Here is a 20,641-nt window from a genome sequence, read left to right as displayed (position 1 = left end):
AATGTTACGACTGGAGTCATCAGGAAAGGCTGGGGCCTACAGCAAGAAAGGACACAATTTGGTTTGAGCTACATTCCCTTCCCTAACCCAATGGATCCAGGGGCACAGGCTGCCATACTAGGGCGTGCTGAATTTTTCAACTTTCAAATTCCATTTGGTAAGTAAAATGTGTATAAAATTGTATAGAAATCATTAAAAATGATTGCAAAGTACTTGCAGTTAGATATGATGATGATGATTATTATTATTATTACTGAAAGCAGTTTATGTGCTTCGTTGACAAATGTAGACCTACCAAGCTAAATGTTATCCAATCACAAAAATAGTAACCCAAGAACATATTTTCCTTACAACCAAGAACATATTTTAAAGACGCCTCTGAAGAAATTTGCAAAAATTAAGTTTTATCCCCAAAATGCCATGCCCTACAGCCATACCTCATCTTGAGCACATCCCTTTTATGAACCATGATGTTTTTCTCAAATCAATTCAAATGCTGCACTCAAAAACTCAGATGCTACTTTATTTTTCAATATGTCATTTGGACAATTGTGTAAAAAATTTGCCACAAACTCAAAAGCCACTATCCCACATCAACAACATCTGTATGTTATGGGTTTCCTACCCAAATACTAACACATAGCATGACACAACCAGATTTTACACTCTATTGGACATCATAAGGTTTTTGGGGGGGACACAATTTCCAAGCACTCAAAAAACAGCATCTTGTTTCTAGGAAAATATACCTCTGCCCCAGATACGACATGTGTAAATGTTGCTGCTGTCACTTCAAGGCTGGCCCTCAAAGGATGGGAAGCAGAGCCAGTACTGATCAAGAACTTCCCTCCTACAGATCCTGTGCTGTGCCAGCTTATTAAAGTTTGAAGGAGGACACCTGAGACTCCATTGCAACCTGGTGTGTTATCCAAAGGCCCAGACACTCCTGTCCCTGCTGAACAGATCTCTCAAGCTCCTTTGTCTGTGTTGCACTTCTAATTGCCTGGAGAAAAACAAGACGCCAGAGCCATTCAAAAGCACTAAAGTGGATTTAGGCATTCCAATTAGCGGATATTTTACAATTAATGTTTTGAATGGGCTCCAGCGCTGCCCAAGAAAGCCCCCAGGATTCCGATCAATTTCATGCTGCCTTTATTTGTCAGCGAGAGCTAAAGCCGGCATTTAGAGTTCAATTTTTCACAGATAATATTCTACCCCCCCCCATGCTTCCTGCATCAATAGGTTCCCTAACTACTTGAACAGCCATGTTGAGGAGAAGGACACATCTGGTTTTGACGAAGAAGCCCTTAGGCCCCAATTTGGTGAGAGGCTCTGTTCAAGCAAGTGCTTTCTCCACAGCGCAAACAACATCATGAGGGGAAGGCAAGCAGTCTTTTGGACAGATTATTATTATTAACATTATTAATTCACTTCTGACCTCACATTTAATTTGACAGGTTTAAAAGAACCTGGAACAGCGCAATGCTTGCCTGGTGCTATGCTGTTGCTTTTCAAGAAAAACTGTAAATAAAATATCTTCTTTTGGACTATTAAATAAACATTATTAATTGACTCCCTGATTTAAACAAATGCTCAAGTATGTCATTGAAACCACTGAGACTGACTGTGCTGCTGAACTTTGGCTGGGTGGTGTCTGGTGTTTCTTGAGCTGAAGGGGTTCTTACAGGTCATCTAATCTGATCTGCTGCTGGAGGAAGGTGGTCAAGAGCTACAGCTCTCCTCTAGGAAACCTCCAGTGAAGGAAAGCCCATCACCCCTTTAGGTGTGTTATGAGGTCACTTTTTTATCAGCTTGTTTGAGGGAGTGGCAATTTAATAATTCCATTCTTTTAAAAGCCTAAGAAACAGGGGACTGAACAAAAGCACCAGATTGCTGGCTCTAAAAAGGCAAAACACCTGTATGGCATTAAAACTTACCTTGCCATTATGTTCTCAAACAGGGATTAAATGTGATGACAAAGGTTTCATTCAGACAGGCTTGGGCTTCAGGAGGAAAAATGGAAAGAGCAAATCATTTTTATGCGTGCCCAATTTAAGTGCCAAGTCTGTGGCTTAGTTCGGATTGCCCTTTAGTGACCAATAGGCTTGAAGGGAATTAAGCAAAGTGGAATGTGATGTACTGAATTCACAGCCTAAGGCCTTTCATAGGTGCCACATGAAAAGAAACCAGAAGAGACAATGCTCAGGAAAGTGTTCTAAAAGTTCATCTAAAGGAAGATGCACAAGGATGAGGAAAGCACCAACAGTATCATTGATTTTATCCTTTTAAAAAGCACTTCCCCTCCCTTTGCAGAATATGTAGTCTTCAAAATACAAGTCTGTGGTTAGGTTCGTACAATACCTAGGTCAAAATATTGTAAAGCCAAGAATTCAACAACTGTCTTTAGGCTGAACAGAGAGAAATAAAGCAAAAGGAAATTTTGATAACCTTTCCCCCCCCCCAAACATAGTTTCCAATCCCTTTGATCAGCCTGGAAAAAGAGTTAAGAGGCTCCCAGCTGTTCCTGCAAATAGAGACTCTCTTTCATGATTCCTTTAACTGGGCCAGGCTGAGGCTACGTTTGGAAAAGGCAAAAGCAGGAAATGTCTGGGGTGTAATATTATTATGAGCCATTTACTTTAAAAACTTGTATATTGATTTACAATCCTTGGGTGAACATGAAATACCACTGCTGGTTTCTTTCTCCCCCCGATCAGTAATCCACACAGCTCCAGAAGAGCTGTAAATTTTTGCGGATGTAATATTAAAACTGCCATTGCAAGAGTTATAACTAATAACTATGGCGTGTGATGCATGCACTCCTCACAGAAGTTACCCATGTAACACAAGGACTGTGGCTATGCTTTAACACACAGAACCCTTGCCTCTTCCATCCCAACTATCATCTACAGGGATAGGTAGCTGTTCACACGGTACAGAAGGGAAACAAAGGTCAGGAAGGCATGAATTTGATCAAAACTCTCCAGAGAATTCATAGTTGAGCTACAATTCAAAATCTGATTTTCTCAGGTTTGACTATAAATAAACAAATGAAATCCTCCTCATTGGATCATGGTGCCTCTAAAGCAGGACTAGGTGTACTCCAGATGTTTTGGACTACAAATCCCATGAGCCTGTGCCAACAAGGCTGTGCTCGCTGGGGGTGATGGGCACCAGGAGGGGGAAAGTTAAACTAGAGAGTCAGAGGATGCCTGCAAGGTCTGCATTTTGGCAATCAATGAATACTCAAGCCTGAACCCAGTCAAAAATAGCTTGCGGAGGGTGAGCCAGTTCTTTATCCAGCCTCTGGGCTGAAAAGGGGTTTCTCACCCATTTTAAAGTTCAAACCCAGCACCTTCCACTAAGCCAAGAAGCCAACTAGAAGTTAATGAACTTGTTTCAAAACTGGCGTAATGCAATCTCCGGGGCCTTCCCCAGTCAACATGGGGAGCTAAATACTGAACTAGTTTGGAGATTTGATAAGTCTTCAAGGGTAGCCCCACACTGAGAATGCTGCAAATCCAATCTGGACATCACCAAAGCATGAATTACCATGGCTCTAGGTGAATCCTCTCTGGGAAAGAGCTCAATATTGGTCAAAGTCACTACTGGGGCATCTGGCATAAGAATATGGCTGACACTGAGTCAGACCATTGTGTCCATCCAAGTCACTATTTTTGACACTGACTGGCAGCAGCTCTCCAGGACTACAGCGGGGTTTCTCCCAGTCTTCCCTGGGGTTTGAACTTGGCACCTTTTGCACACAAAGCAGATATTCCTACCTGTGAGCTTATGCTCCTTGATCAAAGAGCATTGCCAAACCCAAATCACAGATAAGCTGGAAACCATTCTTTAGGGCAAGCTTTCCAAACTGTGCGTTGTGACACATTAGTGTGCCGGTTGCTTTGTATAGGCCTCTTGTGCGAACGCTCCCCACGCTCCTCCCGGGGCTGGAAAGGGGTTAGGTTAACCTCCAGTTTGCTAGTAAAACTGAATTATTATGTTGCAAAATGATGCATATCTAAAAAAGCATGTCACCAACATGAAAAGTTTGGAAGCTCTGCTTTAGGGGAAGTACAACCCTGTCCAATAAAGGTACATATCTCCAGCATCGGCCCAGCTAACAATACATGTGTCTTTTCAAATTTTGCTCACACTCATCTAATTCACGGCTGACTTAAGGCCCCTATTTAGAATTCACACTGTATTCCCAGGGTCAGATGAAAGGGAGAGTTAGAATTGGGTATGACTGATCTACAGATGATGCCGCACTCCAGACATTGCACGTCTGGATGATCTCATCCAGCCATTTCATGAAATGTTAAATACCATGAGTGACACGATGGAACTTCTCGTTGCGTTCTGCGCCTGTATGTCACAGATGCAGCCCATGGCAAATCTCACTTTGGGCACAACCCAAAAAAGGATGCTGTCAGCGCAAATCTTCCTAGTGCCCCGGTGAGTATTTGTTCCATTTCCCATTGAAACAAAAGTACACAAAGCCAGGAATGTTTTACAGAGATTATTAAAAGCACAACAGAGATGTCCATCGTTGCATCAAGAGAGACAGAATTCTACTAAAAAGTTCGGGGGTGGGGGAGGAAGAGGTGGTCTAAAAAACTTTTAAGTGTAATGAACTTGCCTGGGTAACTGGGTTTGATTGAAGATCCCACGGTAAGCACTAAAAATCCATAGAATCAAATATAGGCATTACTGGGCAGCACAGCAAGCTATAAACTAATTTAAGAAAAATTGCACGACCTCAAAATTTAATCCATTTCCCCCTCTCTTTCTCTCTCCAAAGAAATAGTTTAACCCTGTGCTTTAAAATGCCAAATAGAGGTATACAAACAGGGCAGGCTCTCCTGGGTGCTTCTGATGGATTAATCCTATTAACATTTTTAACATCTGCCCAAGAGTGCTTTATTTTGACAGCCACGTTAAGTGTTTCCCTTTGTCTTTAAACGCTGCTCTAGATCAAGCTTATTAAAATATATTTCACCGGGTCAGGAAATTAGTGCATTTTGGGCTCAGTAGTGGCACGCATAATGAGGTCATCATTAGAGAGCCTACTCTGGTATTCCAGGCACAGGGGCTGACAAGAACAGAGGCCTCAAAAGAAGGGAGCGTGCAAGCAAGAATTCCCTGGGGTCTGGTTGGGTTGGGGGGTTTTCTTCCCAGCCTCCACATCCTTTTCTCTCACCCTCTCACTAGTAGATGGCCCATGGGGACTGAAAAGCAGTTGCCCAGGTTTTCCAGATTTGAGGGAGAAAACAATTGGGAAGCATGTGGAGGTTCAGACTATGAAGAACTGTAGCCAAAAACGTGAAAATTCCTAACGGGTGGGGAAATCAATGCACAACAGCCACAGCATAAATAGTACAGGTGGCCTAAATATTATTTAACATTGTTTTGTGGTGAACAGCTGGATAGAAAAGTTATCTGCTGCTGCCATTAGCATTACTAGCCCACTGGCTCGCAGTTGCCTATGTCAGATATTTGCAGCCTAAAACCACCGCCACCACACATTTTGGGCCATTTCCCTGACCAGCTTTTCATGGTTCCCCATAAGAGGTTGCCACTTAGCAAAGGGTCACTGCCACTTTGCTGATAGATTTTACCCAACTTGCAATGCTCACCAGGCAACAGCAAACACTCGGAGGCACCAAGATGCCTTGGAAGCAAAACAGGCTGGGCATGCGATTCATTTGACCCCAGTCCTCCAGCGGGACAACCCTCTTTCCACTCGCCATGCACCTGTGCTTCCATTTGTGCTGCTTGGCTTCTGTGAATCATAGTTCATGGAAAGTCTCCCAGCAGCTGCACCTCTGGGTTCCTCTAAGGGAACTGTGAGAAGAAATGAGGGGTGGACTTCCTGGCCCCGTTTGGAATGGGCCAGATTAAAAAACAGAAATTTAGAAATAAATTCCAAAAATGTATATAAATGCATCCCTTTAAAATTCTGAGTCTGCTTTAGATTCAAAGGAGCCACACACCTGCTAATAGCCTCTACACCAGGCTTCCTCAAACTCGCCCTTCCAGATGTTTTGAGACTACAATTCCCATCATCCCTGACAACTGGTCCTGCTAGCTAGAGATCATGGGAGTTGTAGGCCAAAAAACACCTGGAGGGGTGAGTTTGAGGAAGCCTTCTCTACACTTTTGGGATGATAGCTGCAGCCCTTCCTTGTCTGGGCAACATTATGAAAGGGGGTACGAAGGAGGCAGCAAGGGCTTATGGGGAAAGGGACAAGATTTCCCAGTGCCTGGCATGCAGCCATTGGCAACATCCCACTTGCTAGAAGGAAATCCCTCCCTTCATTCCATCACACCTGGAGCATCGAGGAAGAAAAGTGGGTGAATGGGTTAGGAAAGAAGAACTTGAAATTCTTCCCTGGCGCAGATTTTTAACCAAACTGAAGATGAACTTTCAGGACTCAGATTGCTGGCCTCCTAATACTGAAGTTCCAATCCAGGTAATACAAAATCTGGTGACAGTGCAAATTTCTAGATGTCGCTTGTAGGACATTTCCTGATTTGATCTGCAGAAGACCCTCAGGATCAGACCCTGAGTGGATAGAGAGATGATGTGAAGCTGCTGCAAAGGAGAGAAGGCCCACATCTCCCCATCTCTCTTCCCAGTCACTGAGACTGTTAATGAGAAGTGGGGCAAGTGGGGAAACCGGCCTCAATGAATTCATGTTTCACATTTTGTGGTCATAGACATACAGTTCTGGCCAAAGAGAACTGTAAGAGCCAGCCTATGATACACAACCAGCAACAAATGCTTGATGCTAACTAGGCTGATTTAGGGCCCAGAACAGCCAGGCGTCTAAGATCAAAGCCTGCCACACAACAGTTTGATTTAGTGCAGAGATTTACTACCACCTTTTATTTCATGATAACCCTTTATATTATGAGCTTTTAATGATGTTGCATTTACAGCTACGGGAAATTTCCTATCAAGCTGCCAGGCAGCTATAAAAGGCTTAAGCAGAAAATGCTTGTAAAACCTCTTATTACCACCAATCCTGGGCATTTAGGGAAAACTTAACAAGCACTTACATGGGTAGTTGAAGAACAGCACAGAAAACTAATCAGAACCAATAAGGAGGAGGATTTTCAAAATTGCTCAGGGTTGTGCAAATCTCATTTGAAATCACTCATTAGTTTCTCTACTGATACAAGTAAAGCACTCTTTAACCAAATCCTGACTAGATGGAACGCCCCCTCAGTGGATGACGCTGAATCCTGCCCCTTTAGCCCCACCAGCTGCATTTCCATTTACCTGAATATTTGTAATGTCCCTTCCCACCCCAGTCTTCAAGGGCACAGAAAAATTAAACTGGCAGCTTCACTGAAGCACCAACATAGCTGCCCCTGCCTAAAAAGTCCATGGCACCTGCAGCTCCAGCTTCCCTGTCTTCGCACCAAATCCCTCCCACTTTGTGGCTTGGTTCAGCAACCTTCCACGTGACAGAACCGCAGGGTGGCTCCTCAGGGTCCAGGCAGGCTGCCCTTTTGGTGGGTTTTTGTTCCCCCTTGTGGTGACCGTGGGACCGTCTGAATTTCTGTCTCTGAAGAAAGATGGTGGCTGTTAACTCCTCAGGAATCTTTACCTGGAAACTGGAGCTCCTGAGGGGGTTACTTCAAGTCTCACACTATGAGGCTTTTGGGTAGCTGCAGTCTCTCCTCAGCCTTGGCACCACGAGGCTTAAAGTCAAGAACCCCTGGTGGCTGGGTTAGTGGGAGTGAGGGGCTCCTCCCTTGGGAAAGAACCTAGTGGTGAGTCTTGGGTTTCTCAGCCCAACCTTTCCTCTTCCACCCATAGTCCCCCCCCCCAGCTTAGGGCCATTTAAGTCCGCTTCATGTACCTGCCCTTCATTGGGCTCATGCGCGCCAGCTGTGCTCCCATCTGCCCACCAGGCTGGTATGTGAGAGAGACCCTTAGTGTCTGCTGTTGGATCTGTCACTGGTACCTCAGCACTGTTACTGAATATGTTAAGGGAGGGGATCAAGTCCTGGAAGTTTGGGGGTTTTTTTGCTTTTAAACTTAAAGCTAAAAACTCTGAAAGGGGACCTGGAACATCCCTGAGTGGGTGGGAGGTCCCAACTTCCCCCTCTTCCCAGTGAAATGACTACCAGTGAGATTTTAGTAGGGCAACACCAAACTTCTTCCCAACCATTTCAACAGCTCAGCATTTAATAATGTTGCTGTCACGCCTTGGAAGTAACTGGTTAAACATCTGTTCAACCTGGTATACAATACTCTAAGTCAAAATACCAGCAAATATGACTGGGCTAATCCAGGGCATTTCAGGACAGCCTGAAGCCAGTCATGTGACAACATAAAATCCTCCCCTTGTCACGGCAGGGTGAAAGAGGGAGAGGGAAACATTCAAATGTGTGTATTTTTAAGTGTTTTAATTTTTATTCATGAATGACCAGCTGAGTGGGGAAGCCTTATCGTTACAAGGCTCAGGAGAGACAGACTTTTCCCAATGCTATGCTTGTGGAGGATGCTCCCTATGGACTGAAAAAGGGCTGGGGAAGATCTTCAGTCTGAAACCTGAGCTGCTGCCAGTCAGTGTAGGCAATACTGAGCTGGATGGACCAATGATCTGACTTGCTAGAAGATAGCTTCCTGAATTCCTATGATGCCCACACTGCATGGAGACAGGAAGATGAAGACCAGCCTAATCTATCCTGCATAACAGATGTGGATTGGTAGTTCTCTGGTCCAGGAATTAAATAGATTGTATGTTCTGGATAGAGTCGCACCTGCCTTGAAAGAACAGATTTGTAGTCTAGAGGTGCTCCTGGAGCCAACTCTTTTAACTGGAAGCCCGAGTGACCTTTGTGCAAGGAGTGCCTACTATTAGCTTTGGCTGTTCCTGGATGGTAATCCCCACTCTACTAACCTCCTGACTGGAGGACTGTAATGTGCTCTATGTAAGGCTACCCTTGAAGATTGTCCTGAAGCTGCTAACTAGTCCAGAAAGCAGATGTAAGACTGCTGACTACTACCAATAGGCAGGACCATAGAATGTAAGTCCTGAAGAACCTGCACTACTTGTCTATATGCTTCTGATCCCAATTCAGAGACTTGGAAGGAACCCCAAGGGTCGTCCAAACCCCTGCAATCACAGCTAAAGAATTCCTGACAGATAGCCATCCATTCTCTGCTTAAAAACCTCCAAGGAAGCAGAGTCCTTCGTAGGTAGTCCATTCTACTGCTGAACAGGTCTTAACATCAGAAAGTTCTTCCTAGTGTTTAGCCAGAATCTCCTTTGTTGTAATTTGAATCCATTGCATCAGGTCCTACCCTCTGGAGTAGCTTGCTCCATCGTTCACATGACAACCCTTAAAAGATCTAAAGAAGGCTATCATATCCCCTCTCAGTCTGTTCTTCTCTAAACTAATTCAGCATGTTATCCTTGCCATATAATAAAGCCTTTTACCTTAAAACCCAAATTCCTGAAGGATCACCTTTCTGTCAACCTGCTCATGTACTGAGATCAGATTGAGAGGTTCTTCTTGTGGTTCCACCATAAGGGGAAGTGCATGGCATGTTGGCACAAGAAAGACCATTTAGAGAGGATTCTGGTATTGAGCCTACTTGAGTTTCGGTGCCTGTTAAAGAGGAATCTTTTTTTTATCCAGGCTTTTGGAGGAGGTTAGGCAATGTGGCCAGCTGCTATTTGTGTGCTCACCTGCTACACTAGTATTGCATGCTGTACTAAGGATGGCTTGAGTGGCTGTTTTAAGTTTATATTGTTTGATGTTTGATGTTCTGCTGTAACCTGTCCTGGTACAATGAAGGGAAGGCTTACAAATTTAAATAAAGAGAAATGGCAGCAGCTGGTCCCTCCCTCCTCCTGCCATCATGGTTTGCAAACAACATCTTGAATGCCCACCATGTTCTGTTTTCACAAATTTGTGCCAAAGAGAAACAAAAGTTTTAGAACTGATTAAAGAACAGGAGGCGGGTAGAAGTGTGTGTGTGTGTGTGTGTGTGCGCGCGCGCATGTTTATGGAGGGCATCCAGGCTGTGCCATATCATTTCACACTGATGAAAATTAAAATGGAAGGGCCTGGCGAATGATAATTAAACTCACTCTGGCTGATTTAATATGCACTTTGGAAGGGGGGGATGTTTTATGCCATGCAGATGTTGCCGGCACCTTTTGGGTAAACAAAGTGGGTACGGAGCTGGAAGGATTAGGTCACAATTTGAAGAGCTAAGCATGAGCTGGGGGGAAGGGGGGGGAGGAACAGATCAAGTGCTGCAGAACCAAAGCAGACTGCCATTGTTTGCTAGCCAGAGGAAAAGCTGCAGATCACAATAAGGTCAGAATCCCCAGGGAAGTTGCCCTTTGCAAGCCAGCCCAACTGAAATCAACATGGATGGTCGTGCTCTTTGTGCTACTGCCACAAATTTCAGTGATGCTTGTGCAGGAGACCTTTGTCCCGGGTGTGTAGGACTCAGACATCTTTTCCTAAGGGAATGCTTCTGCTGTGTGGAAAGCACATCACCCCAATGGTCCAGATGCAGAATTCTGTCCCTGGGAAAACGTATAGCTGGGAGATTTAAAAGCAAACGAAGAGCCCTGCTGGATCAGATCACCAAACCCAGATGCTTCTGGGAAGCCCACTAACATGCCAATAAGGAAATAGCTGTCTGTGCCACTAAACCTTTCCCTTTTTGTGCCATTAAACATGAAGGAGCCATGAAGCTCTGAATCTGAGTAGACACATATAGACTAATAATTCATATACTGGTCAAATTTCTCTTTTAAAACTATCTAAGCTAGTGGGCGATGTCCTGTCTTGCATCAGCGAATTCCCTAAGGGAATGATGCCCTGTGTGAAGAAAGTCTCCCTTGTGTCTGTCCTGACCCTACTGCCAGTTAGTTCCATTTGATGACCTCCTGTTCTAGTATTATAAGACAAGGAGAATGTGATGCTTATACCAGAAAGGTCAGAAACACTGTCCAGCAGATACCTATGCAATAACATTTTATCTACCATTCAAAGTAAAAATAAACACTGCATGTAGTCCTGGTTGCCCCACCTGTGATCTTTTTTTAAAGCAAAATGTAAAGGCCAAACTCTCCCATGCTCAAGTGCTGGAGCATAGGTGTGGCCCTTTAAAACAAAAACAAGATTATCTACTCCCCCTCCCCCCCACTCCAAAAAGCATTCCAAGGGGATGGAAATTTGGGCCACAGTCATCACCAATGTTATTAAAGCACTAAAATGTATTACTTTTTTCATTATCTGGAAAGGCTCCTGCTTTCCCAAAGTTCAACATAAAAACAGAAGCAAGGTCACTGTTTTGCCCAAGCTATGACCTTTAAAAGAAATGCGTGTTCAATGTGGTGTTTGTCTTGTGAATTTTAATTATTCTTCATCTGTGCGATGGATGCGTTTTTCAGTCCGTTTGTGCTGCCATTTCATTTTGCTTGCATGGAATCCAGGGAAACCCAGTGAAAATACACACATTTTACCCGTTTGGCCATATACCTGTCTGCATGGTGGGGGAACGTGACACAAACTGAAAGCAGTGGCAGACTGTATGCACAAATCCAGTTGATCCTTTCCATTTTTGCAAAGTGCATTTAAACTCAGATTAAAGCCATGTTTCTAAAACAAGTCAACTAACTGGTTGAGTTAAAAATACTTTCCACCACCCTGGTATAGACTTTAAATTCCCTTTTCAATTTTTTATTTGCGGAATAAAATGACGGTGGTGCCACTGATGTGACCCAGCTAAGGTGGGGTGTCATTCAATTGTGGGGTTTGAGCTGTACACCAATACAACAAAGAATGCTCTCTGTCATGGACCATAATGATTCAGTAAGTAAGTAAGTAAGTAAGTAAGTAAGTAAGTAAGTAAGTAATAGATGAAAGTCTCATCAGAACTGCAGTCTGACACATTTCACAAATTTTGATGAAACCTGAAACTTTCAGAATTAAATAAGTTTTTGGGGTCCTACCCAGGGTTGAACACAGCTAAGTCAGGATGTAAAAACTCCATTTGATCACCCTCTTCATTTACTCATTTTATGTGCGTGCACATTCATGCATGGACACCCCAACACTGCAGACAGGTCTAGCTTGGCCAAACTAGGGCAGATTTCATGAGCTGAGAAAAACTAGCACCTAAATAATTTTATGGTCAGAGCCCTGCGAAATTAGGCATGACGTGAAGGAAGGCCTCAGCAATGTTGTATTCTTATTCTTGCATGTGATTTGCGTTAATGTGATTTGCGTGTCATTTTTTTTTAGAGAGACAGGTGGCAAACTGCAGTGGATGGACGAATTGCATTTATTTTACAGTAGAGTGCTACTCACTCCCATGTGTTAAAAAACAAACAACCCCAACAACTCATCGAAAAACACTTTTCAAATACCTTCCAGAACAGATCTGGAAACCAAGAGCTTGTCCACGATTGATCTGAGCTTCCTTCTGAGTATTTCTTTGTTTATGAATTCAGTGGGCTTTTTGTCATCCCAGTCTCTAAAACAGGGATGGTTAACCCATGGCCTGCAGGACGTATCCAGCCCAAAAGAGGTTCTTTGGTGCCCCTTAGACCTCCTTTCCCCAGATAGTTCTTTTTCACTAACTGCTCCATAGATCCCCTGCTGTGATTCTGTGATGCAAAAGCTTCATTGTGGCTCTCCAAGGACCCAGACCACCAATTTGTTCTTTGAAATGTTACCATTATCTTTTAAAAATAAAATAAAAACTACTTTATACTTCCAGTCCCCTGCTGTGATGCCAAAAGGTTTTGTGACATTGCCCCCCAACCAACTGACCTTAATAACAAAACGACACAAAAACTTTTGACCACCCCCACTTTGACGTGTGACTCTTAGTATGGGTTTACTATGAGTCAATGTGGCCGATTTTCAGACTGAAAAAGTTAGCTGCTGTTGATCTAAAATATTATTGTGCCCATGAAGCCTATTTTTGTTTAACATGGACAGCTAGGATACTCAGAGGTCAGCATGGCTCATTCTTTGTGCTGTCATAAAAAAAAAGATACAACCCACCAGTAATCTACATATTCCCATTGCTTTTATACTTTCATTTAAATATATTGAACTAAAATGCAACATTTAATCTGCAGCAAAACTTTGACGCATGTTGAAAAGAGATGCCATGCTTTTTACTAACTTATGTATTTTTTCATTACATTGTTATTGGTACTGGTTATTTGGTACAACCGAATTGAAAGTGCAAGCTAAGAGAGCAAAAACACAGCTTGTCTATTGTAACAATTTATTATCACTTTTTCTACCTTTTCTACAAGGATTTTTTTTTTTAACCAAAAAAGAAAAGCAAAGAAAAGCACAGATGAACTACTTACAAAAGAAACCAAAGGAATTAAGAAAAAAAAATCATACAACAGTTAAATGTCTGCAAAATCATGCATTCTAGGACAAGATCACAAATGCAAAGCAAATAATAGCAAAAAACCCTCCCCCGCAAAATAATAATTAAAAAAGCCATACAGGTTTCAAAAGCCATAGCTTGCAAAAAAGAGAAAAAAGAGAAAAACTAAACAGTTATTACATCAAGCACCATTATTAAATGAACAGCACAACTCCGATTGCAGTGACTTTGACATTTTAAACAAGTGAATTAAACATATATTTAAAAATGCATCCCAGTCCTACTGTAAGCATGCAGCCAATTTCTCACAAACTTAGGAAATAAGTAGAAGGGCCTGTTTTCTTTGTTGCATTATCAATACAGGAGGGTGCCCAGACTTGTCATACAGCTGGAAAGCCAATTCCCATGGAAGTCTCAAAGCCACAGAGCAGTGACAGTGAGGCCCAGCTGTCTGAACTGCAGGCAGTGGCTCACAAAACAGAATGCTCCTTCGGTCTCTGCACACAGAGCGCTAGCATGTCAGGAGGAAGGCTAGGTTGGAACTCAGACATCCAGGTTTCTATGTGCAGGGAATGCCCCTGTGCAAAGGATTCTATCACGGCAGCCCCGACCTAATGTCTGAAGGTGGTAAGCCCCTTGCACAGATGGACCACCCACCTCAAGGACCAACCAGGCCTCATCCCAACAACTCAGATTAGTCTGCCAAATTGGCTGCCAGCAGTTCACTCAATTAAGCCTGGGAAGGGCTGGGCTGCTGCTAACCAGGAAACGTGTCATGATGATACCACAACATGACCTGGTGTCAGGGATTCTGCTTTCGGCAGCAACTCAGTGTCAGTCGTACGATGAACACCAAGGTCCATGAGTTGATTGGCAAGGCAGCTTTACATTTAAGAGGGAGCACAACTGAGTTCTCTAAGCAGAGCTCTTGGTCAGTTATTTGAACCAGCGTTTATGGCTTTTGTGGTGGTGCGGAGCAGTCCACAGCATAATGGCTACTGAAAGATCCATCCCAAACCAAAAGTGACCTCCACCAACCGGATTAATTTTAATCAGATTCCTCCTCCTCATTTGTCCAATAGCTGTAGCAACCACCATTCTGAACGCCAACAAGGGATAGCTGCTGTTGCGTCTCAGAGCTGATGTATAGCAATAAATGCCAGCCGAAATCTCCTTCCGGACTTTTTAAGGTGGGTCAAACAGCACATCTCAGTGAAGACAAGAGAATTGTCCCTAAAAGTTTGTGAGAAATTGTAATGCCTTCACCCGCAGCCAACCCTGATGTGAGTTACATTCCATGTGGGTATTAAAAAAAACAAACTCATACAAAGCAGGGGGTGGGGGAACAAAAAGAAGGAAAAATCAAAAAACAGGAAAAAGATATGGAGATTTTCTTTTTAAAAAAATATAGTCCAGTCAGCCAAAGGAGTCAGTAAGAGCAGCATATTTTTTTCCAGTGGATACTGATATTAATGTACAGACCACCCAGGCTTTCTCTCTCTCACTCTCTCTCACTCTCTCTCATTAGCACTGCAGTAAACCCCGATTAATTTGTTATGCATCTTTAAGAACTAGTTGATAAAAATTATGTCTTGTGAAATCGGCAAATAGTCTGCAAAGTGAAATAAGAACAGAAATTAATAGATTAAACTGTAAAGATAAGTCCGAGAACTTTTTTTAAAAAGGGGAGACAGGATAGCGAGCAATTTCAATTGGTTTCAAAAAGCATAATGGGGGCTAAGGAAAGCTAGAAGTGCAGCCTGATCCCATCCATGTCTATTCAGAAGAAGGTCCCATTGAGTACAATGGGGCTTGCTCCCAAGTTGTATGCTGAGGATTGCGACCTTAGTTGTCAAAGTGTGTGGCATTCCTTCCACCTTCCCAGAAGGTGACAGACACCATTTCTTCCCATGAATTATTGAGGAAATGACAGGTTTATATATTATATACTAAACGTGTATACCACTTTCTGACATTTTTTTTTACAAAGCAGTTCACAATTCAAGCAATAAAACCACAACATAAAATAACAATGAAATAAAATAAAAACAGGCAAGGTGACACATTATAGAAAGGAGAGTCAAAACAAGCAAGGCTTAGGACTGCAGCATGAATACTCACCTTAAAAGGGGGGAATGGTTCCCCCCCATGCCTCCTAAAGGCACAGAGAAGGAAGAAAGAGGGAAAGAGAGAAAGAGAGATGGAGAGGCAGACAAGTAATGTTCCACCATTTGGAGTTCATGGATTTGGGAGCCACTTCTCTTAATTTCTCAGGAGGAAGGGTATTTGCAAGAGGCCCTGCTCCTCTGATCTTGATACCCTGGGAGAGGGTTTTATCGGTGATAAGCATTCTTTCAAGTGACCAGGGCCTACCTAGACCAAGTAGGGCTTAAACATCAACGGCAATGTCTTCAGCTGTGCCAAGAAAACAACTCATAGCCACAGTGCAAATGTAACACGGCCGCAGGAGACACTCTGTGTCAAGAGTCCAGCCAATGCCGCTGTGGACCACTTGTAAGTCAACTTCATGCAAAGGAAATTAGAGGAGCTTTGCCAAGAGGTTATCAAGGAGAATTATGAAGACACCGCCACACGTAAAGCTTGAAAAAGAAATTCTGGCCACATAGCCAGAAGCCACACCCAAGAAGCAACCAGAAACACCCCCTCAAAGCTGTGGATCTATTCGTTCTATAGAATGGCTACTCATTAAGGTGCAGACTGACCAATTGCCTACTCCCAGATGGTGATCCACCTATTGCCAATAATCATTTGTTGCAGCCCTGACTCTGTAGACCTCTGCTCAAGAATGCCACAATTGCAAGGATTTGAGGAAAAGGGAAAGGGCAGCTGGGTTTACTCCAGATCCAAACATCACCTCTTTCCAGTGGTTTCATGCAGACGTTTAGTGCCAGAGCAGACAGAACAGAGCCCTAAGGACAGCCCCAACAGATACCTCCACTTGAATAGCGCTAGAGTCTATCTCTCTCCCTGTTTCCTGAAACTAACGCAAAAGTTAGGTGTAGGACCCCTGCAAGGCAGCGTTCCCTATTCCCAATCTTGTCGGATATTCCAGAAGGACACTACAGTGAATGGTACCGACAGATACTGAAAAGTAGAGAATCAATAGTATCACACTTCCTCTGCTCCCCATGCAGTAAAGGGGGCTTACATGGCCAAGACTATTTTTGCCACAAAGCCAGGCCTGAAAACATTAAATGTGTCCAGATAATCTAAGAGCACTTGGAGATGACCAACCACATGATCACCTTCCCCAATAAATTAAGATTAGAGGCACCTCACCAGAAACTGGCTAAGCACTGAAGAGCACTTCTCCCTGCGAAGAAGAGCCTATAAGCCTGACAGTTTCAGACAATACTTCACCGCAAACAGGTATCAAGCACTGAGGAAGATGAATTCAGAGTACAAGTGGTTATATCAACCGCGCCAAAGACCTTTTCCACATCCTCAGTCCTCAATAATGGAAACTCATCCAAGCAATAAGAGGCAGCCAATGACTCCTGGGGTAGAGGCTGTCACCCCTGAGAAGGCCAAGTTGACACAGATGCCAGAGATTTTATCCAAAAATTATTTTAAAAACATGCCACAGAGGCAACATCATAAAGAAAGCAAAATGGCTGCAGCTAAAACAAACAAACAACCTCCCCCCAAAAGAAACCCACGTTCCCCTCTACTCAAATAATGAAAACAAACACGCATAATGGAACAGGTGGATTGCGGCATTGTTTCACCTGACAAGAGTAAATATCACATTACCATGCAGTGTCAACTGGCATTTTATTTGCTTAAAAAGCAAGCAAACAAAAAGCAAATTTGAAAGAGAGCACTTAGTGGCAAGTCTGCTGGTATCAAAATATAAAAACCAACGGCAGTCCCGGGTTCTCTGCAATTGTAACTTAACAGCATAATATTTCAGTTTAATGCAAGGAAGAGACCTGGCAATGCCTCAGGGTAAGCGGATGTTTCTTAGTTTAGTTAAGACTTCAGAACCATACTATTTTTATAACATCAATGGGTCTACTCTTGAGTAAAACTTTTTTTGGGAGAAAATCTGTACTATATTTAGGTTCCATACTGTTAACAGGTGGCGCGGGTGGTGCTGTGGTCTAAAGCACAGAGCCCAGGGCTTGCCGATTGGAAGGTCGGCGGTTTGAATCCCCACGACGGGGTGAGCTCCCGTTGCTCGGTTCCTGCTCCTGCCAAGCTAGCAGTTCAAAAGCACATCAAAGTGCAAGTAGATAAATAGGTACCACTCTGGTGGGAAGGTAAACGGCATTTCCGTGCGCTGCTCTGGTTCGCCAGAAGCGTCTTAGTCATGCTGGCCACATGACCCGGAAGCTGTCTGCAGACAAACGGCGGCTCCCTCGGCCAGTAAAGCGAGATGAGCGCTGCAACCCCAGAGTTGTCCGCGACTGGACCTAATGGTCAGGGGTCCCTTTACCTTTACCTTTACTGTTAACAGGAACTGACAAAGGGACTGCACTGTAATGAATACTTCTGACACACAGTGAGAATGGTTAAAGAAAGCCGCATCCAATCAAACCCAACTTTATTGTATCCTAGCAGTTGCTGTTTCTGAATAACCCCCAATTTACTTCCAAGGGACTTGGATGGCTCCAATCCTGCCTTATATCCTCTGGATATAAGGTTTAACAGTTGTGGGGGCCAGAAGCTTCCTTAATGTGCAGAGACCCATTTGGAGACAGCCAGTCAAAATGTGTGTTCACCAATGACTCCCCCACTCCTCCGTGCAGGCTGACATCATGCTGATTTGGGAAGGCACTCCAAGCCAATGGGAATGAGCCCCTGGCTTTCCCCTCAGCTCCAAGCCAGCAGCAGCTCACACCTGTTTGTCATGTATGCTGCTCATACATTTCATTTACACAGCATTTGCCCCCAGGTTAAATTAGCTCGTATCTTAAGGCTGACCCCAGAAGTAAAACTAGAAGCAGACACCAGTCATCCTCTGATAGACACATAATACATCCAGTTAGCTACATGCAGGCATGAATAACCTATTTCTGCTCTGTATCCCTCTCACATGGGTTCAAGCTTAAGTCCATTCCATCCTGTTTCTGAATGAATCTGTGGTTTTTTTCTTAAACTGCACAACAATTCCCCTTATTTTTTAATGCATTTGTATTTTAATATGCACTGTGGTCCTTTTTTAAAGCTGACAGCTGCATCATCAAGTCTGAAGAAATGCAGAAACCAAAGGAAACAACTGTGTCCTGACTTGATGTATCAACCCAGGAAGTGTAATTCTTGTCTGTTTGCTGAAAAATGCGAACCAAGCTAGATCCTTGAGTATTCCCAGCTAAAGGGCCTGTTGCAACGAAGCCTGCATAACAGAAACACACACTTATTGTACCTCTGCTTACCCTGTCTTCAGTTCCTTTCCCTTCCTCTATTGACTCACTTGTGTCTATTTTAGATGGTAAACTCCTTGAGGGAAGGCACCTGTCACCTCAGTCTTTGTAAAATGCCAGACACAGCATTGCTGCTGGCATACAAACAACAATAATGATACCATTTATTGGTGGCTGGCAAAAGATAGAGGAAATGGCAAGAATAAACAAAACCTAGAAGTCAGTGCTCAGAGTGGAGGAAAGGTGTGCAAGTGCCCTGCTGCCTCCCACCTAGTCCCAGGTCTGGGGACCACTGCCTGGATGCTGTGTCATTTAAACTGGTAGCATCCAACACATGGAAGCAGCTATGGTAAAGTCTTACTGACATCAACATCTCCCAGGGGAAATGGCGGGGATCTCAATTTTTGCCTTTTTTTTACTTACGCTCAGTAGGATGACAGACTTGGCCCAGCATAAACCAGACCCACTCACCCCTTTTTAGTAGTAGTATTTCTGGCAATTGCTTAACCAAATATTTACTGATCTTGGCTGCAATAGTGTCAAGCTGCATGCACAGACCAAGCAAAGGATCAACCAGGTTAATTGCCACAAAATATGGAATCCCAATTGTCCATGGTAGGCTAGCAGGCCAAGCTACCATCAGTGAGAGCTTCAATTTCACAGTAAATGCTCCGCTGGGTCACATTCAGCAGCTGATGCTGACAGCCACCAAGTCTAGAGCAGAAATATTTGGGTTTCTTTATTGCAAGCTGAAGAATCTGCACTTAAGTGATTTTTAAAAACACCTTTTATGCATCCACTGGTGTAAGAGTATGCAAGCTTTTAAAGATACACTGAACTTGTGGTCAGGCAGAATGAAAAGGTAATAGTTCTCAGTCAAAGCTAATGCAAAACATACCAACAAATCACAGTTGTTGTTTTAATGGAAACAGAACAAAATGGACAAGCTGACCATTTGGGCTTCTGAAAGTACCTTAACACCTCAGTTTCTAACCTAGTCTGTCCCACCACACACCTATGACCAGTGTTTCCTCTACCCTCAATTTTCACAAAACAAGGAGTCAAACAGTAGTAATGTTCACTGACTTGTCCAAGATCACATAGGAGCAGAAGAGGATCCCCAGCAACATGCAGTTGGTACCATAACTATCATTACATTCACAACTGCACTGCAATGTACGGTACTGAAAATATGCAAAATAAGGTTACTGTTTGTGGCACTTCAGAGTACTCAACTCAGTGGCAGAACAAATGCTTTGCCTTTGGAGAGATCCTTTGGGGAGGGTCCTTTTGCAGCTTGGAATCCCTTTTTGTTTTAACCACCCTTAACAACTGGGGGGGGGGGAGAGATGGGGTTAACCCCTTTCCTTCAGTGCCATTTCCCCCTCCGAAAATGATCCTATATCCGGCTGCTATTTGTCCTGTTTGGAGAAACTGATCTGATCATGGGTCTCCATAATTTAATCTTGCCAGGGCCTAAAAGTGTTTGTGCAAGACATGGAAATGAAGACAGAAATGGTGGAACATTTGGAAAATGTTGCAACAGTGAATGTGACAGGCCTCTGTCATTGGGAAAAATCTAAAATACTCTTAAGAGGCCTCGTTTTATAAGAATAAAAGTTGGTGGGAAGCTTTCCCAACTCTCTAGAATCCAGGAATGGTTAACCAAATAAACCTGGCAGTATAGATTATCCTAGGTAGTTTTTAAGGCTGTACTTGCTTCCTTGAAGTCTAAAATATTTCTACTATAAGACCTTGTTTTCTTTTGGTTTCTATTGATTTTTTTAAAAAATGAAGCTGCCTTAAACTTGGTTTTCTTAATTAACCCTAGAAAGGCTGTTTCCCCATCATT

At 43.4% G+C, this 20,641-nt stretch overlaps 1 protein-coding gene and 1 long non-coding RNA gene across 39 annotated transcripts in view; one reads left to right on the top strand and one right to left on the bottom strand.

Annotated features, from left to right (window-relative positions):
- Positions 1–20,641, bottom strand: part of MSI2 (musashi RNA binding protein 2) — a 416,302-nt gene that overhangs the window by 51,767 nt on the left and 343,894 nt on the right. For 22 of the 38 annotated variants that reach the window (XM_081843548.1, XM_081843556.1, XM_081843578.1 and 19 more), the window contains one exon: positions 4,643–4,681. The exons of 15 other annotated variants lie outside the window; for them this stretch is intronic. In XM_081843548.1, the coding sequence (XP_081699674.1) occupies positions 4,643–4,681 (39 nt within the window). Of the gene's footprint in view, positions 1–4,642; positions 4,682–11,442; positions 15,015–20,641 lie in introns of those variants that run through there. One more of the 38 variants, XM_081843574.1, reaches the window with a different exon arrangement.
- LOC309331462 overlaps positions 1–20,641 on the top strand; it is a 199,477-nt gene that overhangs the window by 174,999 nt on the left and 3,837 nt on the right. The window lies entirely within an intron of this gene.

The sequence above is a fragment of the Podarcis erhardii genome, assembly GCF_964252035.2.
Source record: "Podarcis erhardii genome assembly, chromosome: 16".
Taxonomy (NCBI): Eukaryota; Metazoa; Chordata; class Lepidosauria; order Squamata; family Lacertidae; genus Podarcis; species Podarcis erhardii.
The sequence above is the reverse complement of the archived record's forward strand: the minus strand, read 5'-3'. Positions and strand labels throughout refer to the sequence as shown.